The sequence below is a fragment of the Scyliorhinus torazame genome, chromosome 2, assembly GCF_047496885.1.
Source record: "Scyliorhinus torazame isolate Kashiwa2021f chromosome 2, sScyTor2.1, whole genome shotgun sequence".
NCBI classification, from domain to species: Eukaryota; Metazoa; Chordata; class Chondrichthyes; order Carcharhiniformes; family Scyliorhinidae; genus Scyliorhinus; species Scyliorhinus torazame.
In genome coordinates, this window is record NC_092708.1 from 290,058,861 (window position 1) to 290,078,611 (window position 19,751).

Sequence of the window (19,751 nt, forward strand, 5' to 3'; positions counted from 1 at the left end):
CTGCCAACCTTCATATGGGTACTTTCCAGCAATTTGTGTTCTCTTATTCTTTTATGGGATGAGGGGTTTCTGGCAAAACCAGCATTTGCTGCCCAATCCTAATTACCCTTAAACTGGGTGACTTGTTAGACCATTTCAGAGGGTAGTTAAGAGTCAACCACATTGCTGAGAGTCTGGAATCACAGGTAGGTCAGACCAGGTAAGGATGGAAGATACTTTTCCTTAAAGTCTCCCTTTATTTTAGGGAATTTAATGAAAGAACATTAGTGAACTATAGGGTGGCACGGTGGTGCAGTGGCTAGCACTGCTGCCTATGGCGCTGAGGACCCGGGTTCGATCCCGGCCTCAGGTCACTGTCTGTGTGGAGTTTGCACATTCTCCCCATGTCTGCATGGGTCTCACCACCACAACCCAAATATGTGCAGGTTAGGTGGAATGGCCACGCTAAATTGCCCCTGAAGTGGAAAAAAATAATTGGGTTACCTATTTATAAAAAATAAAAAATTAGTGAACCATATGGGTTTTTACAGAAATCAATGATAGTTTCATGGTGACTATTACTGAGATTATCTTACAATTCTAGATTTTATTCATTGAATTTATATTCCATCAGCTGCCCTGGTGGGATAAAAACCCATGTCCCCGGAACATTAACCTGTGCTACTGGATTACTCATCCAGTGACATTATCACCATGCCACCATTTCCCCTTGTTGGAAATACTAGAATTTGCAATGCATAAAGGTGCAAATGCATGCTATAAAAAAAGCAGTTAACAGGGCAGTCACAATAATAAATTTCTATGAAAACATAAAAAATAATCAGTTTATAGCAATTCACACTAAAATTCCTTTCCAACATCATCACAGAGATCTATTCCAGGATCGAACCTCCTACATCATAGAGAGATACATGGATTCTACTCCACATGAGAAAAAGATGAAATGAGAAAACTTTATCATTGCATGACAAAATCTTTAGGATTCAAGTATTTATTACAATTGTGATCATTTAGGTAGAAACATCAATATTTATCAACAGTTTAATTTCACAATACCATAGATCCATTTGTCTAGTAATTTAAACTAAGTGGTGATACCTTTCCATTTTGTACATTCTCACACCAGTAGATATGGCTGCTAATAGATATGTTAGGATGGGAAGATACCAACATGACCTACAGATACAAAAGCAAAATATCACAGATGCTAGAAATCTGAAATGAAAAGAAAATGCTGCAAATACCCAGTAAGTCAGGCAGCATCTGTGGAGAGAGAAATAAAGTTAACGTTTCAGGTGGATGATCTTTCATCAGAACTGGAAAAAAAATGAGAGATGTAGCAGCGTTTAAGCAAATACATGGATATGGAATAGGGGGAGAAAGAGAAAAAATGTTTGATAAAGTGGAAGGCAGGAGAAATTAAATGACAGAACAGATGATAATGGGACAAGTAAAGAAACAAATGATGGATGTGGAAGAGATGCAAATTGGAATAGCAAAATCACTACCCACAGCTTCTGCCTGAAATAAATGGGGGTGGTGGCTATGATCTTCAATTGTTAAACTCAACGCAGAGTCCAGAGACTTATCATGGCTATTAGTCCAGAGATGGAAAGGGTTAAAGATGGATGGTGTAAAGCCAAGGGAGGGGCTGAAATTGGAAGCTAAGTTGATGACATTTTTCAGTTCAGGTTGATAGCAAGAAACTTATATAGTCATCAATGTACCGAATGAGTACCGAAAAGAAAGAGGTGACAGAAGGGGTCCTACTGCGACTGGATAAGAATAGTACATAATACATAGAACATACAGTGCAGAAAGGGGCCATTTGGCCCATCGAGTCTGCACCAACCCACTTAAGCCCTCACTTCCACCCTATCCCCGTAACCCAATAACCCCTCCTAACCTTTTGGACATGAAGGGCAATTTAGCATGGCCAATCCACCTAACCTGCACGTCTTTGGGCTGTGGGAGGAAACCAGCACACCCGGAGGAAACCCACACAGACACGGAGAGAACGTGCAGACTCCGCACAGACAGTGACCCAGTGGGGAATTGAACCTGGGACCCTGGCGCTGTGAAGCCACAGTGCTAGCCACTTGTGCTACCCGTTCCAATATTTCATGAAAATGTTCCTTTCAAATGAAGCAGAGAATTGCTTGTACTTTTTCAATCAAATATACAGCATTCATTGCCTACAAAGCGGTCTCTTCTAGTTTGGGAAGATCAAACACAAGACATTTTGGGGAACACCTCTTTAATCTGCGAGCATGATTCCAAATCTCTAGGCACCTGTCATTTTAATTTTCTGTCTCACTCCTACTCTGATCTCTCAATTCCTTTGCCCCTTCCAGAGTTCTGATGAAGATTATGGAACAGTGTCTCGTCTTTTTATTTAGCATTCTGTACTCAGCACATAGGGGTTCAACAATTTCTGATCATAACCAGTACCACTACACTTCCAGTCAGCACCTGCTGGTAATAATTCTACCATTTCCATTGACATGTCCGTTAGATCTTTGTTTCTTTTCATTTAATATCCTTGGGGCTGGAGTCTCCGCAGCCCGTGCCGAAATGGTGTTCGGCGTGGGGGCGGAGTACCCAATTTCACGCCGAAATCAGGCGGGCGCCCGTCCGGTGATTCTCCGGGACCCAAGAATCGGCGTGATCGCGGAGTACGGCGCGTGCCTGGGGACCTATTGACAGAGGTCAGCCCAGCAATCCTCCGCTCCCGACCAGCGGAGTTCCCGACGGCGTGGAACTAACCTGGTATTGCCGGTCGGGATGCTGGTGTGGCGGCTGCGGACTCGGTCTGCGCCCGCCCTGGTAGGGGGCGGGGGGGATCAGACTCCCGAGGGGGGGAAACCTAATAGACGGCCGGGGGTTAAATACGCATGGTTAGATGATCGGGGGGGGGGGGGGGGAAATCTAATTGTTATGCCTGCCTCCGCGATCAGAGTCTGCCATGGAGCTCGGCGCAGCCGCTGGAGGCCGCCGCCGTGCGCATGCGCGGACTCAAAACCGGATGTGCGGGGGCCCATATCAGCAGCTAAAGCTGCGTGAATTACTCCGGGTCCCTGCTAGCCCCTTGCAGGCATTAAATTAGCTATACGTTTTTCCAGGAATCTCTAGAGTAAAACTCCAGCATTTTTACCCCGGCGTGGGGACCTAGTCCCATTTTGGGATAATCACAGACCTTCCCTTTTGCTTACTTCACTTTCCCTTTTCCCTGCTTCTGTATTTGTTTAAAACGTGTTACTCGGTTAACTTTATCCAGTTCTGATGAAAGATCACTCACCTGAAATATGAACTTTGTGCGTCTCTCTACAGATGCTGCAGGCCTACTGAGCATTTCCAGCTTCTTTTGTTTTTAAAGATACAGTAACAATTTTAATTATACCTTCTTCTGTTCTTGAGTTGTCATGATCAGCCAGTCTAGCAGAGGTTGGCCTAGACTGAATCATGGTTCCAGATGACATGTGAGGCAGCTCATCATCTCGGAGATCTGCAATCATATCCTGAAGTTTTGACCTATTTACCCCTGTAAATGAAAGCCATCAGTAACTGTTCAGTCACTTATCCAGCATTCTTGTTAGCTTGAAATAGGTTCTATTATTACATAATTTATTTGCTCTGGCAATCAACTAAAATATATATTTATTATAACTGTTTAGAAATCAAACCGCCCTGAATAATATTTTATACATGAATCAACATTCACATGTATTCATACTCTGTGCTATCATTAAAACTATTTTTTTCTAAATGGATTATAACCTACTGCATGCAACTTTAAATAGCTACCAAAATTAAAAAACAAAAGCCAATATCTTCCTGATTCAATTATCTATTCAGAGGATTTCACAGATGAGGCAAAGAGAAAAAAACTAAATGAAGGAACAGTCCATTTGAGCAACATGAATGGAGGACAAAACAAAGATAAAGATGTTTATACTAGGGGTGCAACAAACTAGCACTTTAAATACGTCTGTCAAAAGGTTGTTTTTATGATCATCTTCCACTCTTGTGTTCTTACTTCAGTTGTTCGGTGTTTCAGTTAAAAGCAAAGTCAAATTGGGGCACAAGTATGAGGAGCAAATATGTGAGGAAAATGTTATTCATTGCTTTCCTCCTTATTGGCTATACCTCATGTATCCATCTAAGATATTTCATCAAAGCAAAACATAAACTTCAGATAAGTTTTTAAATGAGGAACTATTAATGCTAGTTTAAATTTCTCAGATAGCAATTACTCACCACAGTAATTACAATCCTCTGTGGAGGGTCTTCTATGTTGTCAGGTATGTATCACACCACCTAATGGTACAGAGTTTGGGTGTAAAGTCTTAACTGTCCATTCATAGAATTAGTTTCCACCATAGGTATCTTCATAGGCTAGAGGAATTTGTGCACCAAAGGCCTTTGCAGGTACTGGCTGTGGAAGTTCTCTTGATTCAAATCACTCCTGGGGCCATCTGGCGTATCCAAGTGGAGTCCTCACACTCCAAGAAAGTCTGTTAAGGAATATGAAACTGAGGAGCGAGACCCAAACATAGACTGAAGGAGTTCATTCACCAAAACAGAGGAATGGATTTAAGTGCCAAGGATTTTCTTATTTAGAAATGGCCAGTGGAAAGTCCAATGGTAATAGAGTAAATAAATGCATACATGTGCATGGCAAGTAACAGTACTTCAATGTTCAGTTTGCTTTCTGCTTCGAGCCTCACCTCTGGAGTGCAACAGGTTGGCAACTGACAAAGAGCAAGATATTGCCCAAAGGGACACGGAACATGGTTTATGAGGAAAGACATTCCAGGAAAGGCAAAAAAAGGATGAATTAAGTTTAGTCGTCCTGCTTACATGGCAGCATGTGCTTCATCCTGTAGAAACCAACAGCTGCTCATTTAAGGGATGGAAGACATATATAGTCCACATCATTTATTTTTCACGGACACAGCCTCTCAAAAGCATGTGAACTCTCACATGGACATACAGCTCTACACTCATCCAAGTTTTCCGCAACTTCTTGTCTTCACTTGGAAAACTGGACATGTACTCCCAAGTGTACAAAATTGTACTCACATATGATAGTCCGGTTCTCTGTTATCATATGCGTACAAGTGTTTGCTGCCTAATGAAATGCTTAAGAAGTTGCATACCAATATCATTTGCAACTTACAAAGGAAGAATTGCCAATCTGTGTGTCACAGGAAGCAAAATCTCTCTCTAAGTGAGTCGCATGTAAAAGTAATTTACCCAGACCACTTATCATCCAATCACGAGTGTCAATCACAGAAATTGCAGTCTGCACTGTTTTGTCCTGCCATTGAAACCAATGCAGATATAGGCAAAAAGTACAAAATAACAAATTTCACAAAAGAAATACATGTCAATCTAAATTAATTGTTCTTCAATAGCAGTATAGAACCAGAAAGGATCGGAAATTACCACATTCAACCAATGATCTTGTCCAGGTCAAGTGATCTCAGCTGGACTGCAGTTGGGATGTTACAACTGATGTTTCTGTCATTGGGCTATCAGGTGATGAGTGAAGAAGAAAGGTGGAAATTCAGCTTGTGTTTCACCTCCTGTGACTCCTCATAGAAAGTATATATGTGCACGTCAAATGTGAACCAATTCAGGGTCAGCTGTGAAGCATCCCTCTCCCACAAAAGTATTCTGCTGAACTCAGTATCTTGTACCCACACAAAGATCAGAGTTATTTGAACAAAGTATCAGATGGTTTCAGGTGCCAGTAAAACCACTGGAGCAAGAGTCAGCATCCTCAACAGATCAGCAAGATTAGAAAATGAAACTATCGCTACTGAAAAATTTCTCAAATTCCAACATGGAGATCATTGTATGAAGTGAATAAGATGTAATTCCATTAAACAGCTTTTGAGTCTTTGACTTCAGGGGCAGCACGGTAACATTGTGGTAGTACAATTGCTTCACAGCTCCAGGGTCCCAGGTTCGATTCCAGCTTGGGTTACTGTCTGTGCAGAATCTGCACATCCTCCCAGTGTGAGTGGGTTTCCTCCGGGTGCTGCGGTTTCCTCCCACAGTCCAAAGATGTGCAGGTTAGGTGGATTGGCCATGATAAATTGCCCTTAGTGTCCAAAATTGCCCTTAGCGTTGGGTGGGATTACTGGGTTATGGGGATAGGGTGGAGGTGTTGACCTTGGGTAGGGTGCTCTTTCCAAGAGCCGGTGCAGACTCGATGGGCCGAATGGCCTCCTTCTGCACTGTAAATTCTATGATAATCTATGATATTGAGAATATGTCTACAGCTTAATATTTGTAACAAAATCCATTGCTCAAATATATAATGTTGTGAGGTTATTTATTGGGCTTGGCAAGTTACTTAGTTGAACCACAGGAACATTCAAAATACAATTCTTGGACATACATGTTCAATCATTAACCCGTAAATTCAACCACCTGCTCCTGTGTCTTATGGTTTAATACTAAATGTCCACATACAGTCTAAGGCTAAAACACAGAGATTAAAAATCCTTAACTATTTCTTATTAGATACTGTTCTTCAATGAAGCGACTCCTAATTCAGCTGTTGCCATAAATTAATGTTCACATGGTAAAAAATTACAAATATACATTCTGTTGCAATGCAAGAATTCATCAAAAATTTAAGATATATTTTTGTTAGAATATCACTTGTTTGTGACATATGGGTGCACTGAATTTTTAAAAAGTATACACTGGTTTAATCACCATCATGGATCATCTTACAAAAATAATGAACTCCTTACGTCGAGATCTTTGATTGTGGTCTTGATGTCAGACATGATCTCACCCATAGCTAGCTTCAATAGGAGATTTTTTTTTTTATTTTTTTCATTCAATAGATGTGGGCCTTGCTGGCTATGACGAGGTGTTGGGTGTCTTAAAAAATATTAAGGTAGATAAGTCCCCAGGGCCTGATGGGATCTACCCCAGAATACTGAAGGAGGCTGGAGGGGAAATTGCTGAGGCCTTGACAGAAATCTTTGGATCCTCACTGTCTTCAGGTGATGTCCCGGAGGACTGGAGAATAGCCAATGTTGTTCCTCTGTTTAAGAAGGGTAGCAAGGATAATCCAGGGGGAACTTCCGGGTGCGGCGATGACCAGCTGAGTCGCACGTTTCGGCAGCTCCCTGTGAAACGGACTTTTGGGCTCTTGATAGGAGCCCCAACGGCAATTTTAACGGCTGAAAACACCGTGCGGTAAACCAGAAGGGTGTTCCCCCTGGACACGGATGGAAAAAGGAGAGGAAAGTGGCCGGATTGCAGCGGATCCTTTGGAACAACGGCAAGGAAGGCAAGCAGAAACCAAGATGGCGTCGGAAGGTGGCAGTTTCATATGGGGCCCTGAACAACAAGAGTTTTTGAAACGCTGCGTGGAGGAGATAAAAAAGGAAATGAAGAAAGAGTTGTTGGCCCCGATATTACAGGCGATTGAAGGGCTGAAAGAGGAACAAAAGACCCAGGAGCAGGAGCTTCGGGTCGTGAAGGCGAAAGCAGCAGAGAATGAAAACGACACACAGGGCCTGGTGGTGAAGTCGGAGATACAGGAGGCACACCAGAAACGATCTGTGGAGAGGTTGGAGGCACTGGAAAATAACGCAAGGAGGAACAACTTGAGGATTCTTGGCCTTCCTGAAGGTGTGGAGGGGGCGGACATCGGGGCATATGTGAGCACGATGCTGCACTCGTTAATGGGAGTGGAGGCCCCGACGGGTCCGTTGGAGGTGGAGGGAGCATACCGAGTTATGGTGCGAGGATCGAGAGCAGGAGAAGCTCCCAGAGCCATAGTGGTGAGATTTCTCCGTTTTAAGGATAGAGAAATGGTCCTTAGATGGGCGAAGAAAACTCGGTGTAGTAAATGGGAGAACGCGGTGATCCGCGTCTATCAAGATTGGAGTGCGGAGGTGGCGAGAAGGAGGGCGAGCTTTAATCGGGCCAAAGCGGTACTTCACAAAAAAAAGATAAAGTTTGGAATGCTGCAACCGGCAAGACTGTGGGTCACATATCAAGGGAGGCACCACTACTTTGAGACGGCGGATGAAGCGTGGACTTTTATTGTAGAAGAAAAATTGGAATGATTGGACGACGAAAATGAACGTTTGGACAAAGTGGTGGGACGAGTGGGGGGGGGGGCGAAGAGGGATTGTATGATTAATCCTGCGGTATGGTAACTTTTCTTTCTCCCACAGGTGGTGATGGGGGGAGGTGGGGAGGGAGAGGAGATGGGGCGTTGGCCATGGGAGGCGGGGCCGAGGGAGAGGCGCGGGCTTGGTTCCCGCGCTATGATAATTATGGCGGGAATAGAGAAGCAGGAAGGAGGGGGCGCCGCACGGGGCGAGCCGTGATCACGGGGGGAAGCCGAGGTCAGCCAGAGTTTGCTGACTTCTGGGAGCAACATGGGGGGAGTAATTACGCTAGCGGGGGGTCTAGCGGGGGGGGGGGGAAATTACTGGGTTGCTGCTGCTGGGGAAAGGGGGGAGTGGGTACGGGAAAGGATGGGCGGGGGGGCACCGTCTGGGAGAAGTACAGCCGCGTGGGAACTGGGCGAGAAGCTGGAAAAAGATGATGGCTAACCGGCAAGGGGGGGGGGGGGGGGGTGGGAAGCCCCCCAACTCGGCTGATCACGTGGAACGTGAGGGGGCTTAACGGGCCGATAAAGAGGGCACGAGTGAGCTGTTTGTGGTGCATCCAGGGGTGCAGAGTAGAGAAATAGAAGACCTACCGTTGAGGAAGGTAACAAGAGACTTTCGTTACCTGGGGATCCAGATAGCTAAGAATTGGGGCACATTGCACAGGCTAAATTTGACGCGGTTGGTGGAACAGATGGAGGAAGATTTCAAGAGATGGGATATGGTAGCATTGTCAATGGCAGGGAGGGTGCAGGCGGTTAAGATGGTGGTCCTCCCGAGATTCCTTTTTGTGTTTCAGTGTCTCCCGGTGGTGATCACGAAGGCTTTTTTCAAAAGGATAGAAAAGAGTATCATGGGTTTTGTTTGGGCCGGGAAGACTCCGAGAGTGAGGAAGGGATTCTTACAGCGTAGTAGGGATAGGGGGGGGGCTGGCACTACCGAGCCTAAGTGAGTATTATTGGGCCGCTAATATTTCAATGGTGAGTAAGTGGATGGGAGAGGAGGAAGGAGCGGCGTGGAAGAGATTAGAGAGGGCGTCCTGTAGGGGGACCAGCCTGCAGTCTATGGTGACAGCCCCATTGCCGTTCTCACCAAGGAACTATACCACGAGTCCGGTGGTGGTAGCTACACTGAAGATTTGGGGACAGTGGAGACGACATAGGGGAAAGACCGGAGCACTGGGGGGGGTCCCCGATAAGAAACAACCATAGGTTTGCCCCAGGGGGAATGGATGGGGGATATGGAATGTGGCAAAGAGCAGGTATAACGCAATTGAAAGATCTATTTGTGGATGGGAAGTTTGCGAGTCTGGGAGCGCTGACCGAGAAATATGGGTTGCCCCAAGGGAATGCATTCAGGTACATGCAATTGAGGGCTTTTGCGAGGCAACAGGTGAGGGAATTCCCGCAGCTCCCGACACAAGAGGTGCAGGACAGAGTCATCTCAAAGAAATGGGTGGGGGACGGTAAGGTGTCGGATATATATAGGGAAATGAGAGACGAAGGGGAGACTATGATGGACAAACTAAAAGGGAAATGGGAAGAAGAGCTAGGGGAGGAGATTGAGGAGGGGATGTGGGCAGATGCCCTAAACAGGGTAAACTCGTCGTCCTCGTGCGCCAGGCTAAGCCTGATTCAGTTTAAGGTATTACACAGGGCACATATGACTGGAACACGGCTCAGTAAATTTTTTGGGGTGGAGGATAGGTGTGCGAGGTGCTCGAGAAGCCCAGCGAATCATACCCATATGTTTTGGTCATGCCCGGCACTACAGGGGTTTTGGATGGGGGTGACAAAGGTGCTTTCGAAAGTAGTAGGAGTCCGGGTCGAACCAAGCTGGGGGTTGGCTATATTTGGGGTTGCACAAGAGCCGGGAGTGCAGGAGGCGAAAGAGGCCGATGTTTTGGCCTTTGCGTCCCTAGTAGCCCGGCGCAGAATACTGCTAATGTGGAAAGAAGCCAAGCCCCCGGGGGTGGAGGCCTGGATAAATGATATGGCGGGGTTCATAAAGTTAGAGCGGATTAAGTTCGTCCTAAGGGGGTCGGCTCAAGGGTTTACTAGGCGGTGGCAACCGTTCGTCGAATATCTTGCGGAAAGATAGATAGGGGAGAACAAAGAAGGCAGCAGCAGCGGCCCAGGACTTGGGGGGGGGGGGGGTGGCCTGAGACAAGGCAGTTGCCAATTAGGGCTAGTTTTTATTTTTTGTTATTTAATATTTATTTATTTGTTGTTGTTTTTGTTTAAATTTAAAAAGGTCATTATTATCTGTATTGTTACAATGTTGTGTAAAGGATGCACAATGTAATGTGTTGGTTGACCAAAAATTTTCAATAAAATATTATTTTTTAAAAAAAAAGGATAATCCAGGGAACTACAGGCCGGTGAGCCTTACTTCAATGGTAGGGAAATTACTGGAGAGAATTCTTCGAGACAGGATCTACTCCCATTTGGAAGCAAATGGACGTATTAGTGAGAGGCAGCATGGTTTTGTGAAGGGGAAGTCGTGTCTCACTAACTTGATAGAGTTTTTCCAGGAGGTCACAAAGATGATTGATGCAGGTAGGGCAGTGGATGTTGTCTATATGGACTTCAGTAAGGCCTTTGACAAGGTCCCTCATGGTAGACTAGTACAAAAGGTGAAGTTACACGGGATCAGGGGTGAGCTGGCAAGGTGGATACAGAACTGGCTAGGTCATAGAAGGCAGAGAGTAGCAATGGAAGGATGCTTTTCTAATTGGAGGGCTGTGACCAGTGGTGTTCCACAGGGATCAGTGCTGGGACCTTTGCTCTTTGTAGTATATATAAATGATTTGGAGGAAAATGTAACTGGTCTGATTAGTAAGTTTGCAGACGACACAGGTTGGTGGAATTGCGGATAGCGATGAGGACTGTCAGAGGATACAGCAGGATTTAGATTGTTTGGAGACTTGGGCGGAGAGATGGCAGATGGAGTTTAATCCAGACAAATGTGAGGTAATGCATTTTGGAAGGTCTAATGCAGGTAGGGAATATACAGTGAGTGGTAGAACCCTCAAGAGTATTGAAAGTCAAAGAGATCTAGGAGTACAGGTCCACAGGTCATTGAAAGGGGCAACACAGGTGGAGAAGGTAGTCAAGAAGGCATACGGCATGCTTGCCTTCATTGGCCGGGGCATTGAGTATAAGAATTGGCAAGTCATGTTGCAGTTGTATAGAACCTTAGTTAGGCCACACTTGGAGTATAGTGTTCAATTCTGGTCGCCACACTACCAGAAGGATGCGGAGGCTTTAGAGAGGGTGCAGAAGAGATTTACCAGAATGTTGCCTGGTATGGAGGGCATTAGCTATGAGGAGCGGTTGAATAAACTCGGTTTGTTCTCACTGGAACGAAGGAGGTTGAGGGGAAACCTGATAGAGGTCTACAAAATTATGAGGGGCATAGACAGAGTGGATAGTCAGAGGCTTTTCCCCAGGGGAGAGGGGTCAATTACTAGGGGGCATAGGTTTAAGGTGAGAGGGGCAAGGTTTAGAGTAGATGTACGAGGCAAGTTTTTTTACGCAGAGGGTAGTGGGTGCCTGGAACTCGCTACCGGAGGAGGTGGTGGAAGCAGGGACGATAGTGACGTTTAAGGGGCATCTTGACAAATACATGAATAGGATGGGAATAGAGGGATACGGACCCAGGAAGTGTAGAAGACTGTAGTTTAGTCGGGCAGCATGGTCGGCACGGGCTTGGAGGGCCGAAGGGCCTGTTTCTGTGCTGTACATTTCTTTGTTCTTTGTTTTTTGACATGATTCATTGTCAATCCCCAATTACCCTGGAGAGCTGAGCTGCCTTCTTGAGCCACTGCAGCCCATGTGATTATAGGTACACTCTTGGTGCTGTTAGGGAAGAAGTTCCAGGATTTTGACCCAGCATCAGTGAAGTAATGACAATATATTTCCAAGTCAGGGTGGTGAATGGCTTGGAGGGAACTTCTCATGTATCTGTTGCCCTCGTTCTTCAGATGGCAGTGGTTTATGGGTTACCAAGGTGCGATCTAAGGAGCTTTGGTGAGTTCCTAACGTAGATCTTGTAGATGGGTGGCACAGACTGGTACTACTGTGAGTTGGTGGTGGATGGAATGATTGTTTCTTGGGGGGAGGGGAGGAAAGGGGGGGGGGGGGGGGGGAGGAAAGAGGGGGGGGGGAGAAGAGAGAGAGAGAGAGAGAGAGAGTTTGGGCAGTGCTTCGGAGGTCAGGAAGCCATGATCTCTCGCTACAATGGGGGGCTTCGGTGAGCGGAGCCTCGGCCTCGCGTTCCCCAAGTCGCGTTAAATAGTCACATGTTTCTCGGCACTGCGAGTGCCGGTATACATGCGGCTAAAAGGGGCTTTTCACAGAAACTTCATTGCAGTGTAAATGTAATCATACTTGTAACAATAATAAAGATTATTATTAAATGCGCTTGCTAGGGGACTTTGTTCCCTGTTTGGAAAATTGTGCCCAGGGATGCCCATAGAAGAAGAGAGAAAAACCAGAGAGTTACCAGAACTGGCCCTCTGGATAATAAGAGCTCAGGACCCAGGCCAAATCCTGACACATCACAGCACTCATACCAGGACCATAAAGGGGATTAGACCACTTAACTGACAAGAAGTGCATCAAGATACTCACAAAGCTCAATCCGCGAGTAAGGATAATCATTCCGATCCTCGTCAAAGGAAGGGGGATCCCGCGCTGGAGAAAAGGGGGCCCTTTTCTCTAAAAGTTCTAACTGGGGGTGCTATTCACAATCAGGATGAACTAACCCTACCAACCCAAGCCTCACACCCCTCTGGCTCACTCATCAAGGCATCCCTCAAAAGGACACCCAGGGAGGGAGGGTTATCATAGAATTTACAGTGCAGAAGGAGGCAATTCAGCCCATCGAGTCTGCACCAGCTCTTGGAAAGAGCACCCTACCAAACCTCCACCCTATCCCCATAACCCAGTAATCCCACCCAACACTAAGGGCAATTTTGGACACTAAGGGCAATTTATCATGGCCAATCCACCTAACCTGCACATCTTTGGACTGTGGGAGGAAACCGCAGCACCCGGAGGAAACCCACGCACACACGGGGAGGATGTGCAGACTCCGCACAGACAGTGACCCAAGCCGGAATCGAACCTGGGACCCTGGAGCTGTGAAACAATTGTGCTACCCACAATGCTACCGTGCTGCCCTGTTAGAGAGCTGACTCCTTTCCTAACCAGCAACAGACAACCCACTCCACCAAGCAGAACCACCCAGAAGAAAAAACGACACCACCTTAAAACCATCATTCAAAGCGGACCCACACATTATCAGCTCAAATACTGAAACCCAGCTGGCCTCAACATGGCCAGAATTGAGCTGCAGCTCCAAGTAGCTCAGGAGAGCTAAAAACAAAAGCAAAATGAGAGACGCAACAGAGGTCTCAGCCTCAGAGGCATCCCAGAAGAAAAGGGTAGAAAATAGCAAGGATCCTCAGAGCGAATCACACAGATATCATCCAATCCAAACTCCACTGTGGGGCAATACTGAAAAGAACCTCTTGTAAATCCTTGTCAGTCCCCATGTTTTCCTTTGTGATTTCTGGCCCTTTTGGCTTTTAACTTTTGTATCTGGATGATTACTGAAACACCCCCGATACAAGGTGTTAGCTCATGGTTGGCCCAAGGAGATGATTATACATCCTATCCCTTATAAACCTTTCAAAGATTTTGCCCACAGAAGTAAGGCTCACTGGTCTATAGTTACCGGGGTTGTCTCTACTCCCCTTCTTGAACAAGGGGACAACATTTGCTATCCTCCAGTCTTCTGGCACTGTTCCTAGAATGCTAGAATTTACAGTGCAGAAGGAGGCCATTCGGCCCATCGAGTCTGCACCGGCTCTTGGAAAGAGCACCCTATCCAAGCTCAACACCTCCATCCTATCCCCATAACCCCACCGAACACTAAGGGCAATTTTGGGCACTAAGGGCAATTTATCATGGTCAATCCACCTAACCTGCACATCTTTAGACTGTGGGAGGAAACCGGAGTACCCGGAGGAAACCCACGTGCACACGGGGAGGATGTGCAGACCCCGCACAGACAGTGACCCAAACCGGAATGGAACCTGGGACCCTGGAGCTGTGAAGCAATTGTGCTATCCACAATGCAACCGTGCTTCCCACATCCTGTAGACAAAGATGACTTAAAGATCAAAGCCAAAGGCTCAGCAATCTCCTCCCTAGCTTCCCAGAGAATCCTGGGATAAATCCCATCCGGCCCAGGGGACTTATCTATTTTCACACTTCCCAGAATTGCTAACACCTCCTACTTATGAACCTCAAGCCCTTCTAGTCAAGTAGCCTGAATCTCAGTATTCTCCTCTACAACATAGTATTCACATAGGAAAAAAACAGACGTAAAATATTCATTTAGCACCTCTCCTATCTCCTCGGACTCCAAGCACAACTTCCCACTACTGTCCTTGATTGGCCCTACTCTTACCCTAGTCATTCGTTTATTCCTGGCGTATCTATAGAAAGCTTTAGGGTTATCCTTGATCCTACCTGCCAAAGACTTCTCATGTCCCCTCCTGGCTCTTCTTAGCTCTCTCTTTAGGTCCTTCCTAGCTAACTTGTAACTCTCGAGCACCCTAACTAAACCTTCATGTCTCATCTTTACATAAGCCTCCTTTCTTCCTCTTGACAAGTGTTTCGACTGCCTCAGTAAACCATGGTTCCCTTGCACGACCACTTACTCCCTGCCTGACAGGTACATACTTAGCAAGGACACACAGTTGCTGTTCCTTGAACAAGCTCCACATTTCCATTGTGCCCATACCCTGCAGTTTTCTTCTCCATCCGATGCATCCTAAGTCTTGCCTCATCGCAACATAATTGCCTTTCCCCCAGATATAACTCTTGCCCTGCGGTATATACCTATCCTTTTCCATCACTAAAGTAAACTGTTATAACCTGCCTGCTTACCATTGGCTGGGGACTAATGACAATCCCACAATCCTGTGGGAGTATGAGCTTCCCCAATGAGGGGGGCGGAGAAATCATTAGCAGACTCCCTGTATAAATAAAGCTGGCCAGTTTGGAACCAGCAGGAAGGAGTAAGCAGCAAGTGAGGTTGCTGCTATTGTGTATATATATATATATATATATATATTATTGTAAATAAATGTTATTTCTTTGTATCCTTGAAACTCGTGCTGGATTCTTCGTGGCCCTCACAAAACTGGCGACGAGGGCTAGTGAATAGCTGTCTACACTGCTGAAGCCACCTCCCTGGATTTTTGTTGGACGCAGGTTGGAAGTTGTTTTCTATTACACCATGCCTCTGTACGGACGTTTGGATGTTTTTGATGCTGCGCTGGAAAGCTGGAACCAATATGCAAAACGGATGCTTTACTGTTTCCGGGCAAATAATATCACCGAAAACGAGCGCCAGGTGGTCACATTGCTCACTGCCTGCAGCCCGCATACGTTTGGGGTGATTAGGAGCCTTACGTACCCAGCTGCGCCGGACACCAAAACGTTTGATCAACTTGTGAATTTAGTGGGGCAACATTTTAACCCAACCCCGTCCACGATAGTCCAACGGTACCGGTTTAATACCGCTGAGAGGACCCCAGGAGAATACCTTGCCGACTTTCTATCCAGGCTACGCAGGATTGCGGAGTACTGTGACTATGGTGAGACCTTGTCAGAAATGTTACATGACCGTTTGGTTTGCGGTATTAACAATGAGGCCACCCAGAGAAAGATGTTAGCTCAGCCAACATTGACTTTTCAACAGGCCATTCAAATAGTATTGTCCCGAGAGCGCACAAAACAAGGAGTGCAGGAGATACAGGGAATGGAAGTGCATGCCTTGGGGCGCAACCCCTTCCGTCCGAAAACGTCCCCCCGCACTCCTGCGGTACCTTGGGCGAGACGACGTCCGGATCAACGCCAGTGGCCGTCGGACATTCCTCCCCGAAGGGAGCCTTCTCCAGAACCAATGGATGAGGAGCCATGTCCGTGTCAGACTTGTAGGCGCCGACCCCGTCGCGGACGCCGGTCCTGGGGGCACCAGAGGCGCCGTCGTTCCGACCGAAACTGGGACCAGCCCAGGGACCGTACCTTCCATGTGGATGAACCTGCGGCAAACCGAGTCCGACGCCCTCCTTCGCCAGGGTCTTCGGTGGGTTCCTTGGACTTTGGGGGGGGGGGGGGGGGGGGATGTTATAACCTGCCTGCTTACCATTGGCTGGTGACTAATGACAATCCCACAATCCTGTGGGAGTATGAGCTTCCCCAATGAGGGGGGGGCGGAGAAATCATTAGCAGACTCCCTGTATAAATAAAGCTGGCCAGTTTGGAACCAGCAGGAAGGAGTAAGCAGCAAGCGAGGTTGCTGCTGTTGTGTGTGTGTGTATATATATATATATATATATATAATTGGGGTCACTATCACCAAAGTGCTCACCTACCTCCAAATCTAACATCGGTCATAGAATTTCATAGAATTTACAGTGCAGGAGGCCATTCGGCCCATCGAGTCTGCACCTGCTCTTAGAAAGAGCACCCAAGGTCCTCCACCCTATCCCCATAACCCAGCAACCCCACCCAACCCTAAGGGCAATTTTGGACACTAAGGGCAATTTATCATGGCCAATCCACCTAACCTGCACATCTTTGGACTGTGGGAGGAAACCGGAGCACCCGGAGGAAACCCACGCACACACGGGGAGGATGTGCAGACTCCGCACAGACAGTGACCCAAGCCAGAATCGAACCTGGGACCCTGGAGCTGTGAATCTGTCCTAATTCATTACCCAGTACCAAATCAAATATGGCCTCGCCTCTCGTTGGCCTATCTACATACTGTGTCAGGAAACTCTACTGCACACATTGGACAAAAACGGACCCATCTAAAGTACTGGAACTATAGCGTTTCCAGTCAATATTTGGAATGTTAAAGTCCCCCATAACAACTACCCTGGTGCTTTCGCTCCTATCCAGAATCATCTTTGCAATCCTTTCCTCTACATCTCTGGAACTTTTCGGAGGCCTATAGAAAACCCCTAACAGGGTGACCTCTCCTTTCCTGTTTCTAACCTCAGCCCATACTACCTCAGTAGACGAGTCCTCATCAAACGCCCTTTCTGCCACCGTAATACTGTCCTTGACTAACAATGCCACCCCTCCCCCTCTTTTACCACCTTCCCTGAGCTTACTGAAATATCTAAACCCCGGCACCTGCAACAACCATTCCTGTCCCTGCTCTATCCATGTCTCCAAAATGGCCACAACATCGAAGTCCCAGGTAGCAACCCATGCCGCAAGTTCACCCACCTTATTCCGGATGCTCCTGGCATTGAAGAAGACACACTTTAAACCACCTTCCCTGCGGTACACTCCTGCAACTTTGAAACCTTACTCATGACCTCACTACTCTCAACCTCCTGTATACTGGAGCTACAATTCAGGTTCACAAGCCCCTGCTGAACTAGTTTAAACCCTCCCGAAGAGCATTAGTAAATTTCCCCCCAGGATATTGGTACCCCTCTGGTCCAGGTGTAGACCATCCCGTTTGTAGAGGTCCCACCATTGATTGGTAGATCAAAGCCTTGAAGACAGGATACGATGTGCCCCATCAAATCGGAAAAGTCCAGTCTCCCAATAGTGATTACCAAAACATGGCAGCCAATCCACAAATGCACTCACCTCTCGCAGAGGACCAGGCTCAATGTGCCCCTCTCAGTCCCCTTCTCCTTCTCCCAATCCCGTCAGGATGGAGGACAAGCCATGTAGCTGGAACTCGACAATACAGAAACGGGCTTCCACCAGAGAAAGTGCTGTCTCAGGTACAGGAACCTCCTTGTGCGCCTCCATAAAAATACCCTGTAATTCTTGGAAGTGAGCCCTGATGACCTGCACCTCAGAGCCGAGACTTTCAACCAGGACAACGGCACAGTAGCACAGTGGTTAGCGCAGTTGTTGACAGCTCCAGGGTCCCAGGTTCGATTCCCGGTTTGGGGCACTGTCTGTGTGGAGTCTGCGCGTTCTCCCAGTGTCTGTGTGGGTTTCCTCCCTGGTGCTCCGGTTTCCTTCCACAGTCCAAAGATGTGCAGGTCAGGTGGATTGGCCATGCTAAATTGCCCTTAGTGTCCAAAAAGGTTAGATGGGGTCACAAGGTTACGGGAATAGGGTGGAGATGTGGGCTTAGATAGGGTGATCTTTCCATGGGCCGGTGCAGACTCAATGGGTGGAATGACTTCCTTCTGCACTGCAAATTCTATGATCTATGAACATCAATGTTGGTAGCCACTGGTTTAGCACACTCTGCTAAATCACTGGCTTTTAAAGCAGACCAAGGCAGGCCAGCAGCACGGTTCGATTCCCGTACCAGCCTCCCCGAACAGGCGCTGGAATGTGGCGACTAGGGGCTTTTCACAGTAACTTCATTGAAGCCTACTTGTGACAATAAGTGATTTTCATTCATTTCATTTCATTTCATCAACCGATGCTCGCAGCACCACTAACCGCCCAATAACAACTACGCCACTGAAGGCCCCACCCCAGCCCTGCCCACTATGGCTGTCATGGAAAAACTAGGATTTCAGCATTTTATTCTCGGCTCTTTGGTGCAAGAACATCGACCAAGCATTTCTCGGGACATAGCACAAGCCACGCATCCCAAGAAAAGGCAACAGGATGTAAAGATGGATTAAAAGATGAATATAGAGCGAATTAAAAGATAAATAAACGCAGCCGCCGCTGTGCTCACATCATGTAACCCCCTCCCCCCGAAAGAATCACAAATTTGATATAGAGGGGACAAACTTGAAACGCACATCTTTATTAGCACATTTGTTTATTTAGAAACCTTTGCCAACATAGTCAAGGATACTTCAAGCATTGATTTGGCAGTGATACAAATAAGATTTATTTACTTATCTCTCAACAAGATTAGTAATAAGCAACTATAACACTGGAGTGATTTAGTCCCCCTACCAGCCTGTTCATCCGGGGTGTTATGTCTGGTAACACCTACAATCTTTTACTTACAAATGGGCTGTTTTGGGGTTGGTGAATTCAAAACCAAATATATTTAACTATCAGCAATATGTAATTATTGCCATTGAAATCTGAAATCAAATCATATTCTCAACTATGTCATTCTTTCATAATGTACATTCGTCTTTTTTTTTTAAAAAAGAGTTAACTTACTTATAACAAGTTTCAGCATGGCAAGTGTAATTAAGGATTTAATTTAAAAGGAAGAAAACAAAATTTTACTCAGCAAAAACAGAATACTTACTTTCTTTCAAAACACGTTTGCACTCATGCTTTGACGTAGTGTCGTTACAAATGCATATACTGCACACCATTAAAAGAGAACAAAGACAGAAAGTGCTGGAAATGCTCAAAAGCTTCAGAAAGACATGCTAATATTTTGGGGCCTCCCCATTTTATATATTTAAGGGAACTGAGTGGAACAATAGATTTTCCTGTCCGAAATCTATGGCAAATTTGACTCATTAGACTGCTCAACTGAAAGTCCTCTCCTTAGAAAAGTTTCCCTGAACAAAATTACTTCTGGCAATCTTATCCCAGTTTTTTAAGTAGT

General features: G+C 46.3%; 1 protein-coding gene across 4 annotated transcripts in view; it reads right to left on the reverse strand.

The window, feature by feature from the left end:
• The window catches only part of strn3 (striatin, calmodulin binding protein 3), a 437,029-nt gene that overhangs the window by 196,973 nt on the left and 220,305 nt on the right, over positions 1-19,751 (reverse strand). For 3 of the 4 annotated variants that reach the window (XM_072488218.1, XM_072488210.1, XM_072488237.1), the window contains one exon: positions 3,401-3,541. The exons of the other annotated variant lie outside the window; for it this stretch is intronic. In XM_072488218.1, the coding sequence (XP_072344319.1) occupies positions 3,401-3,541 (141 nt within the window). The remainder of the gene's footprint in view (positions 1-3,400; positions 3,542-19,751) is intronic. 4 annotated transcript variants of the gene reach the window in all.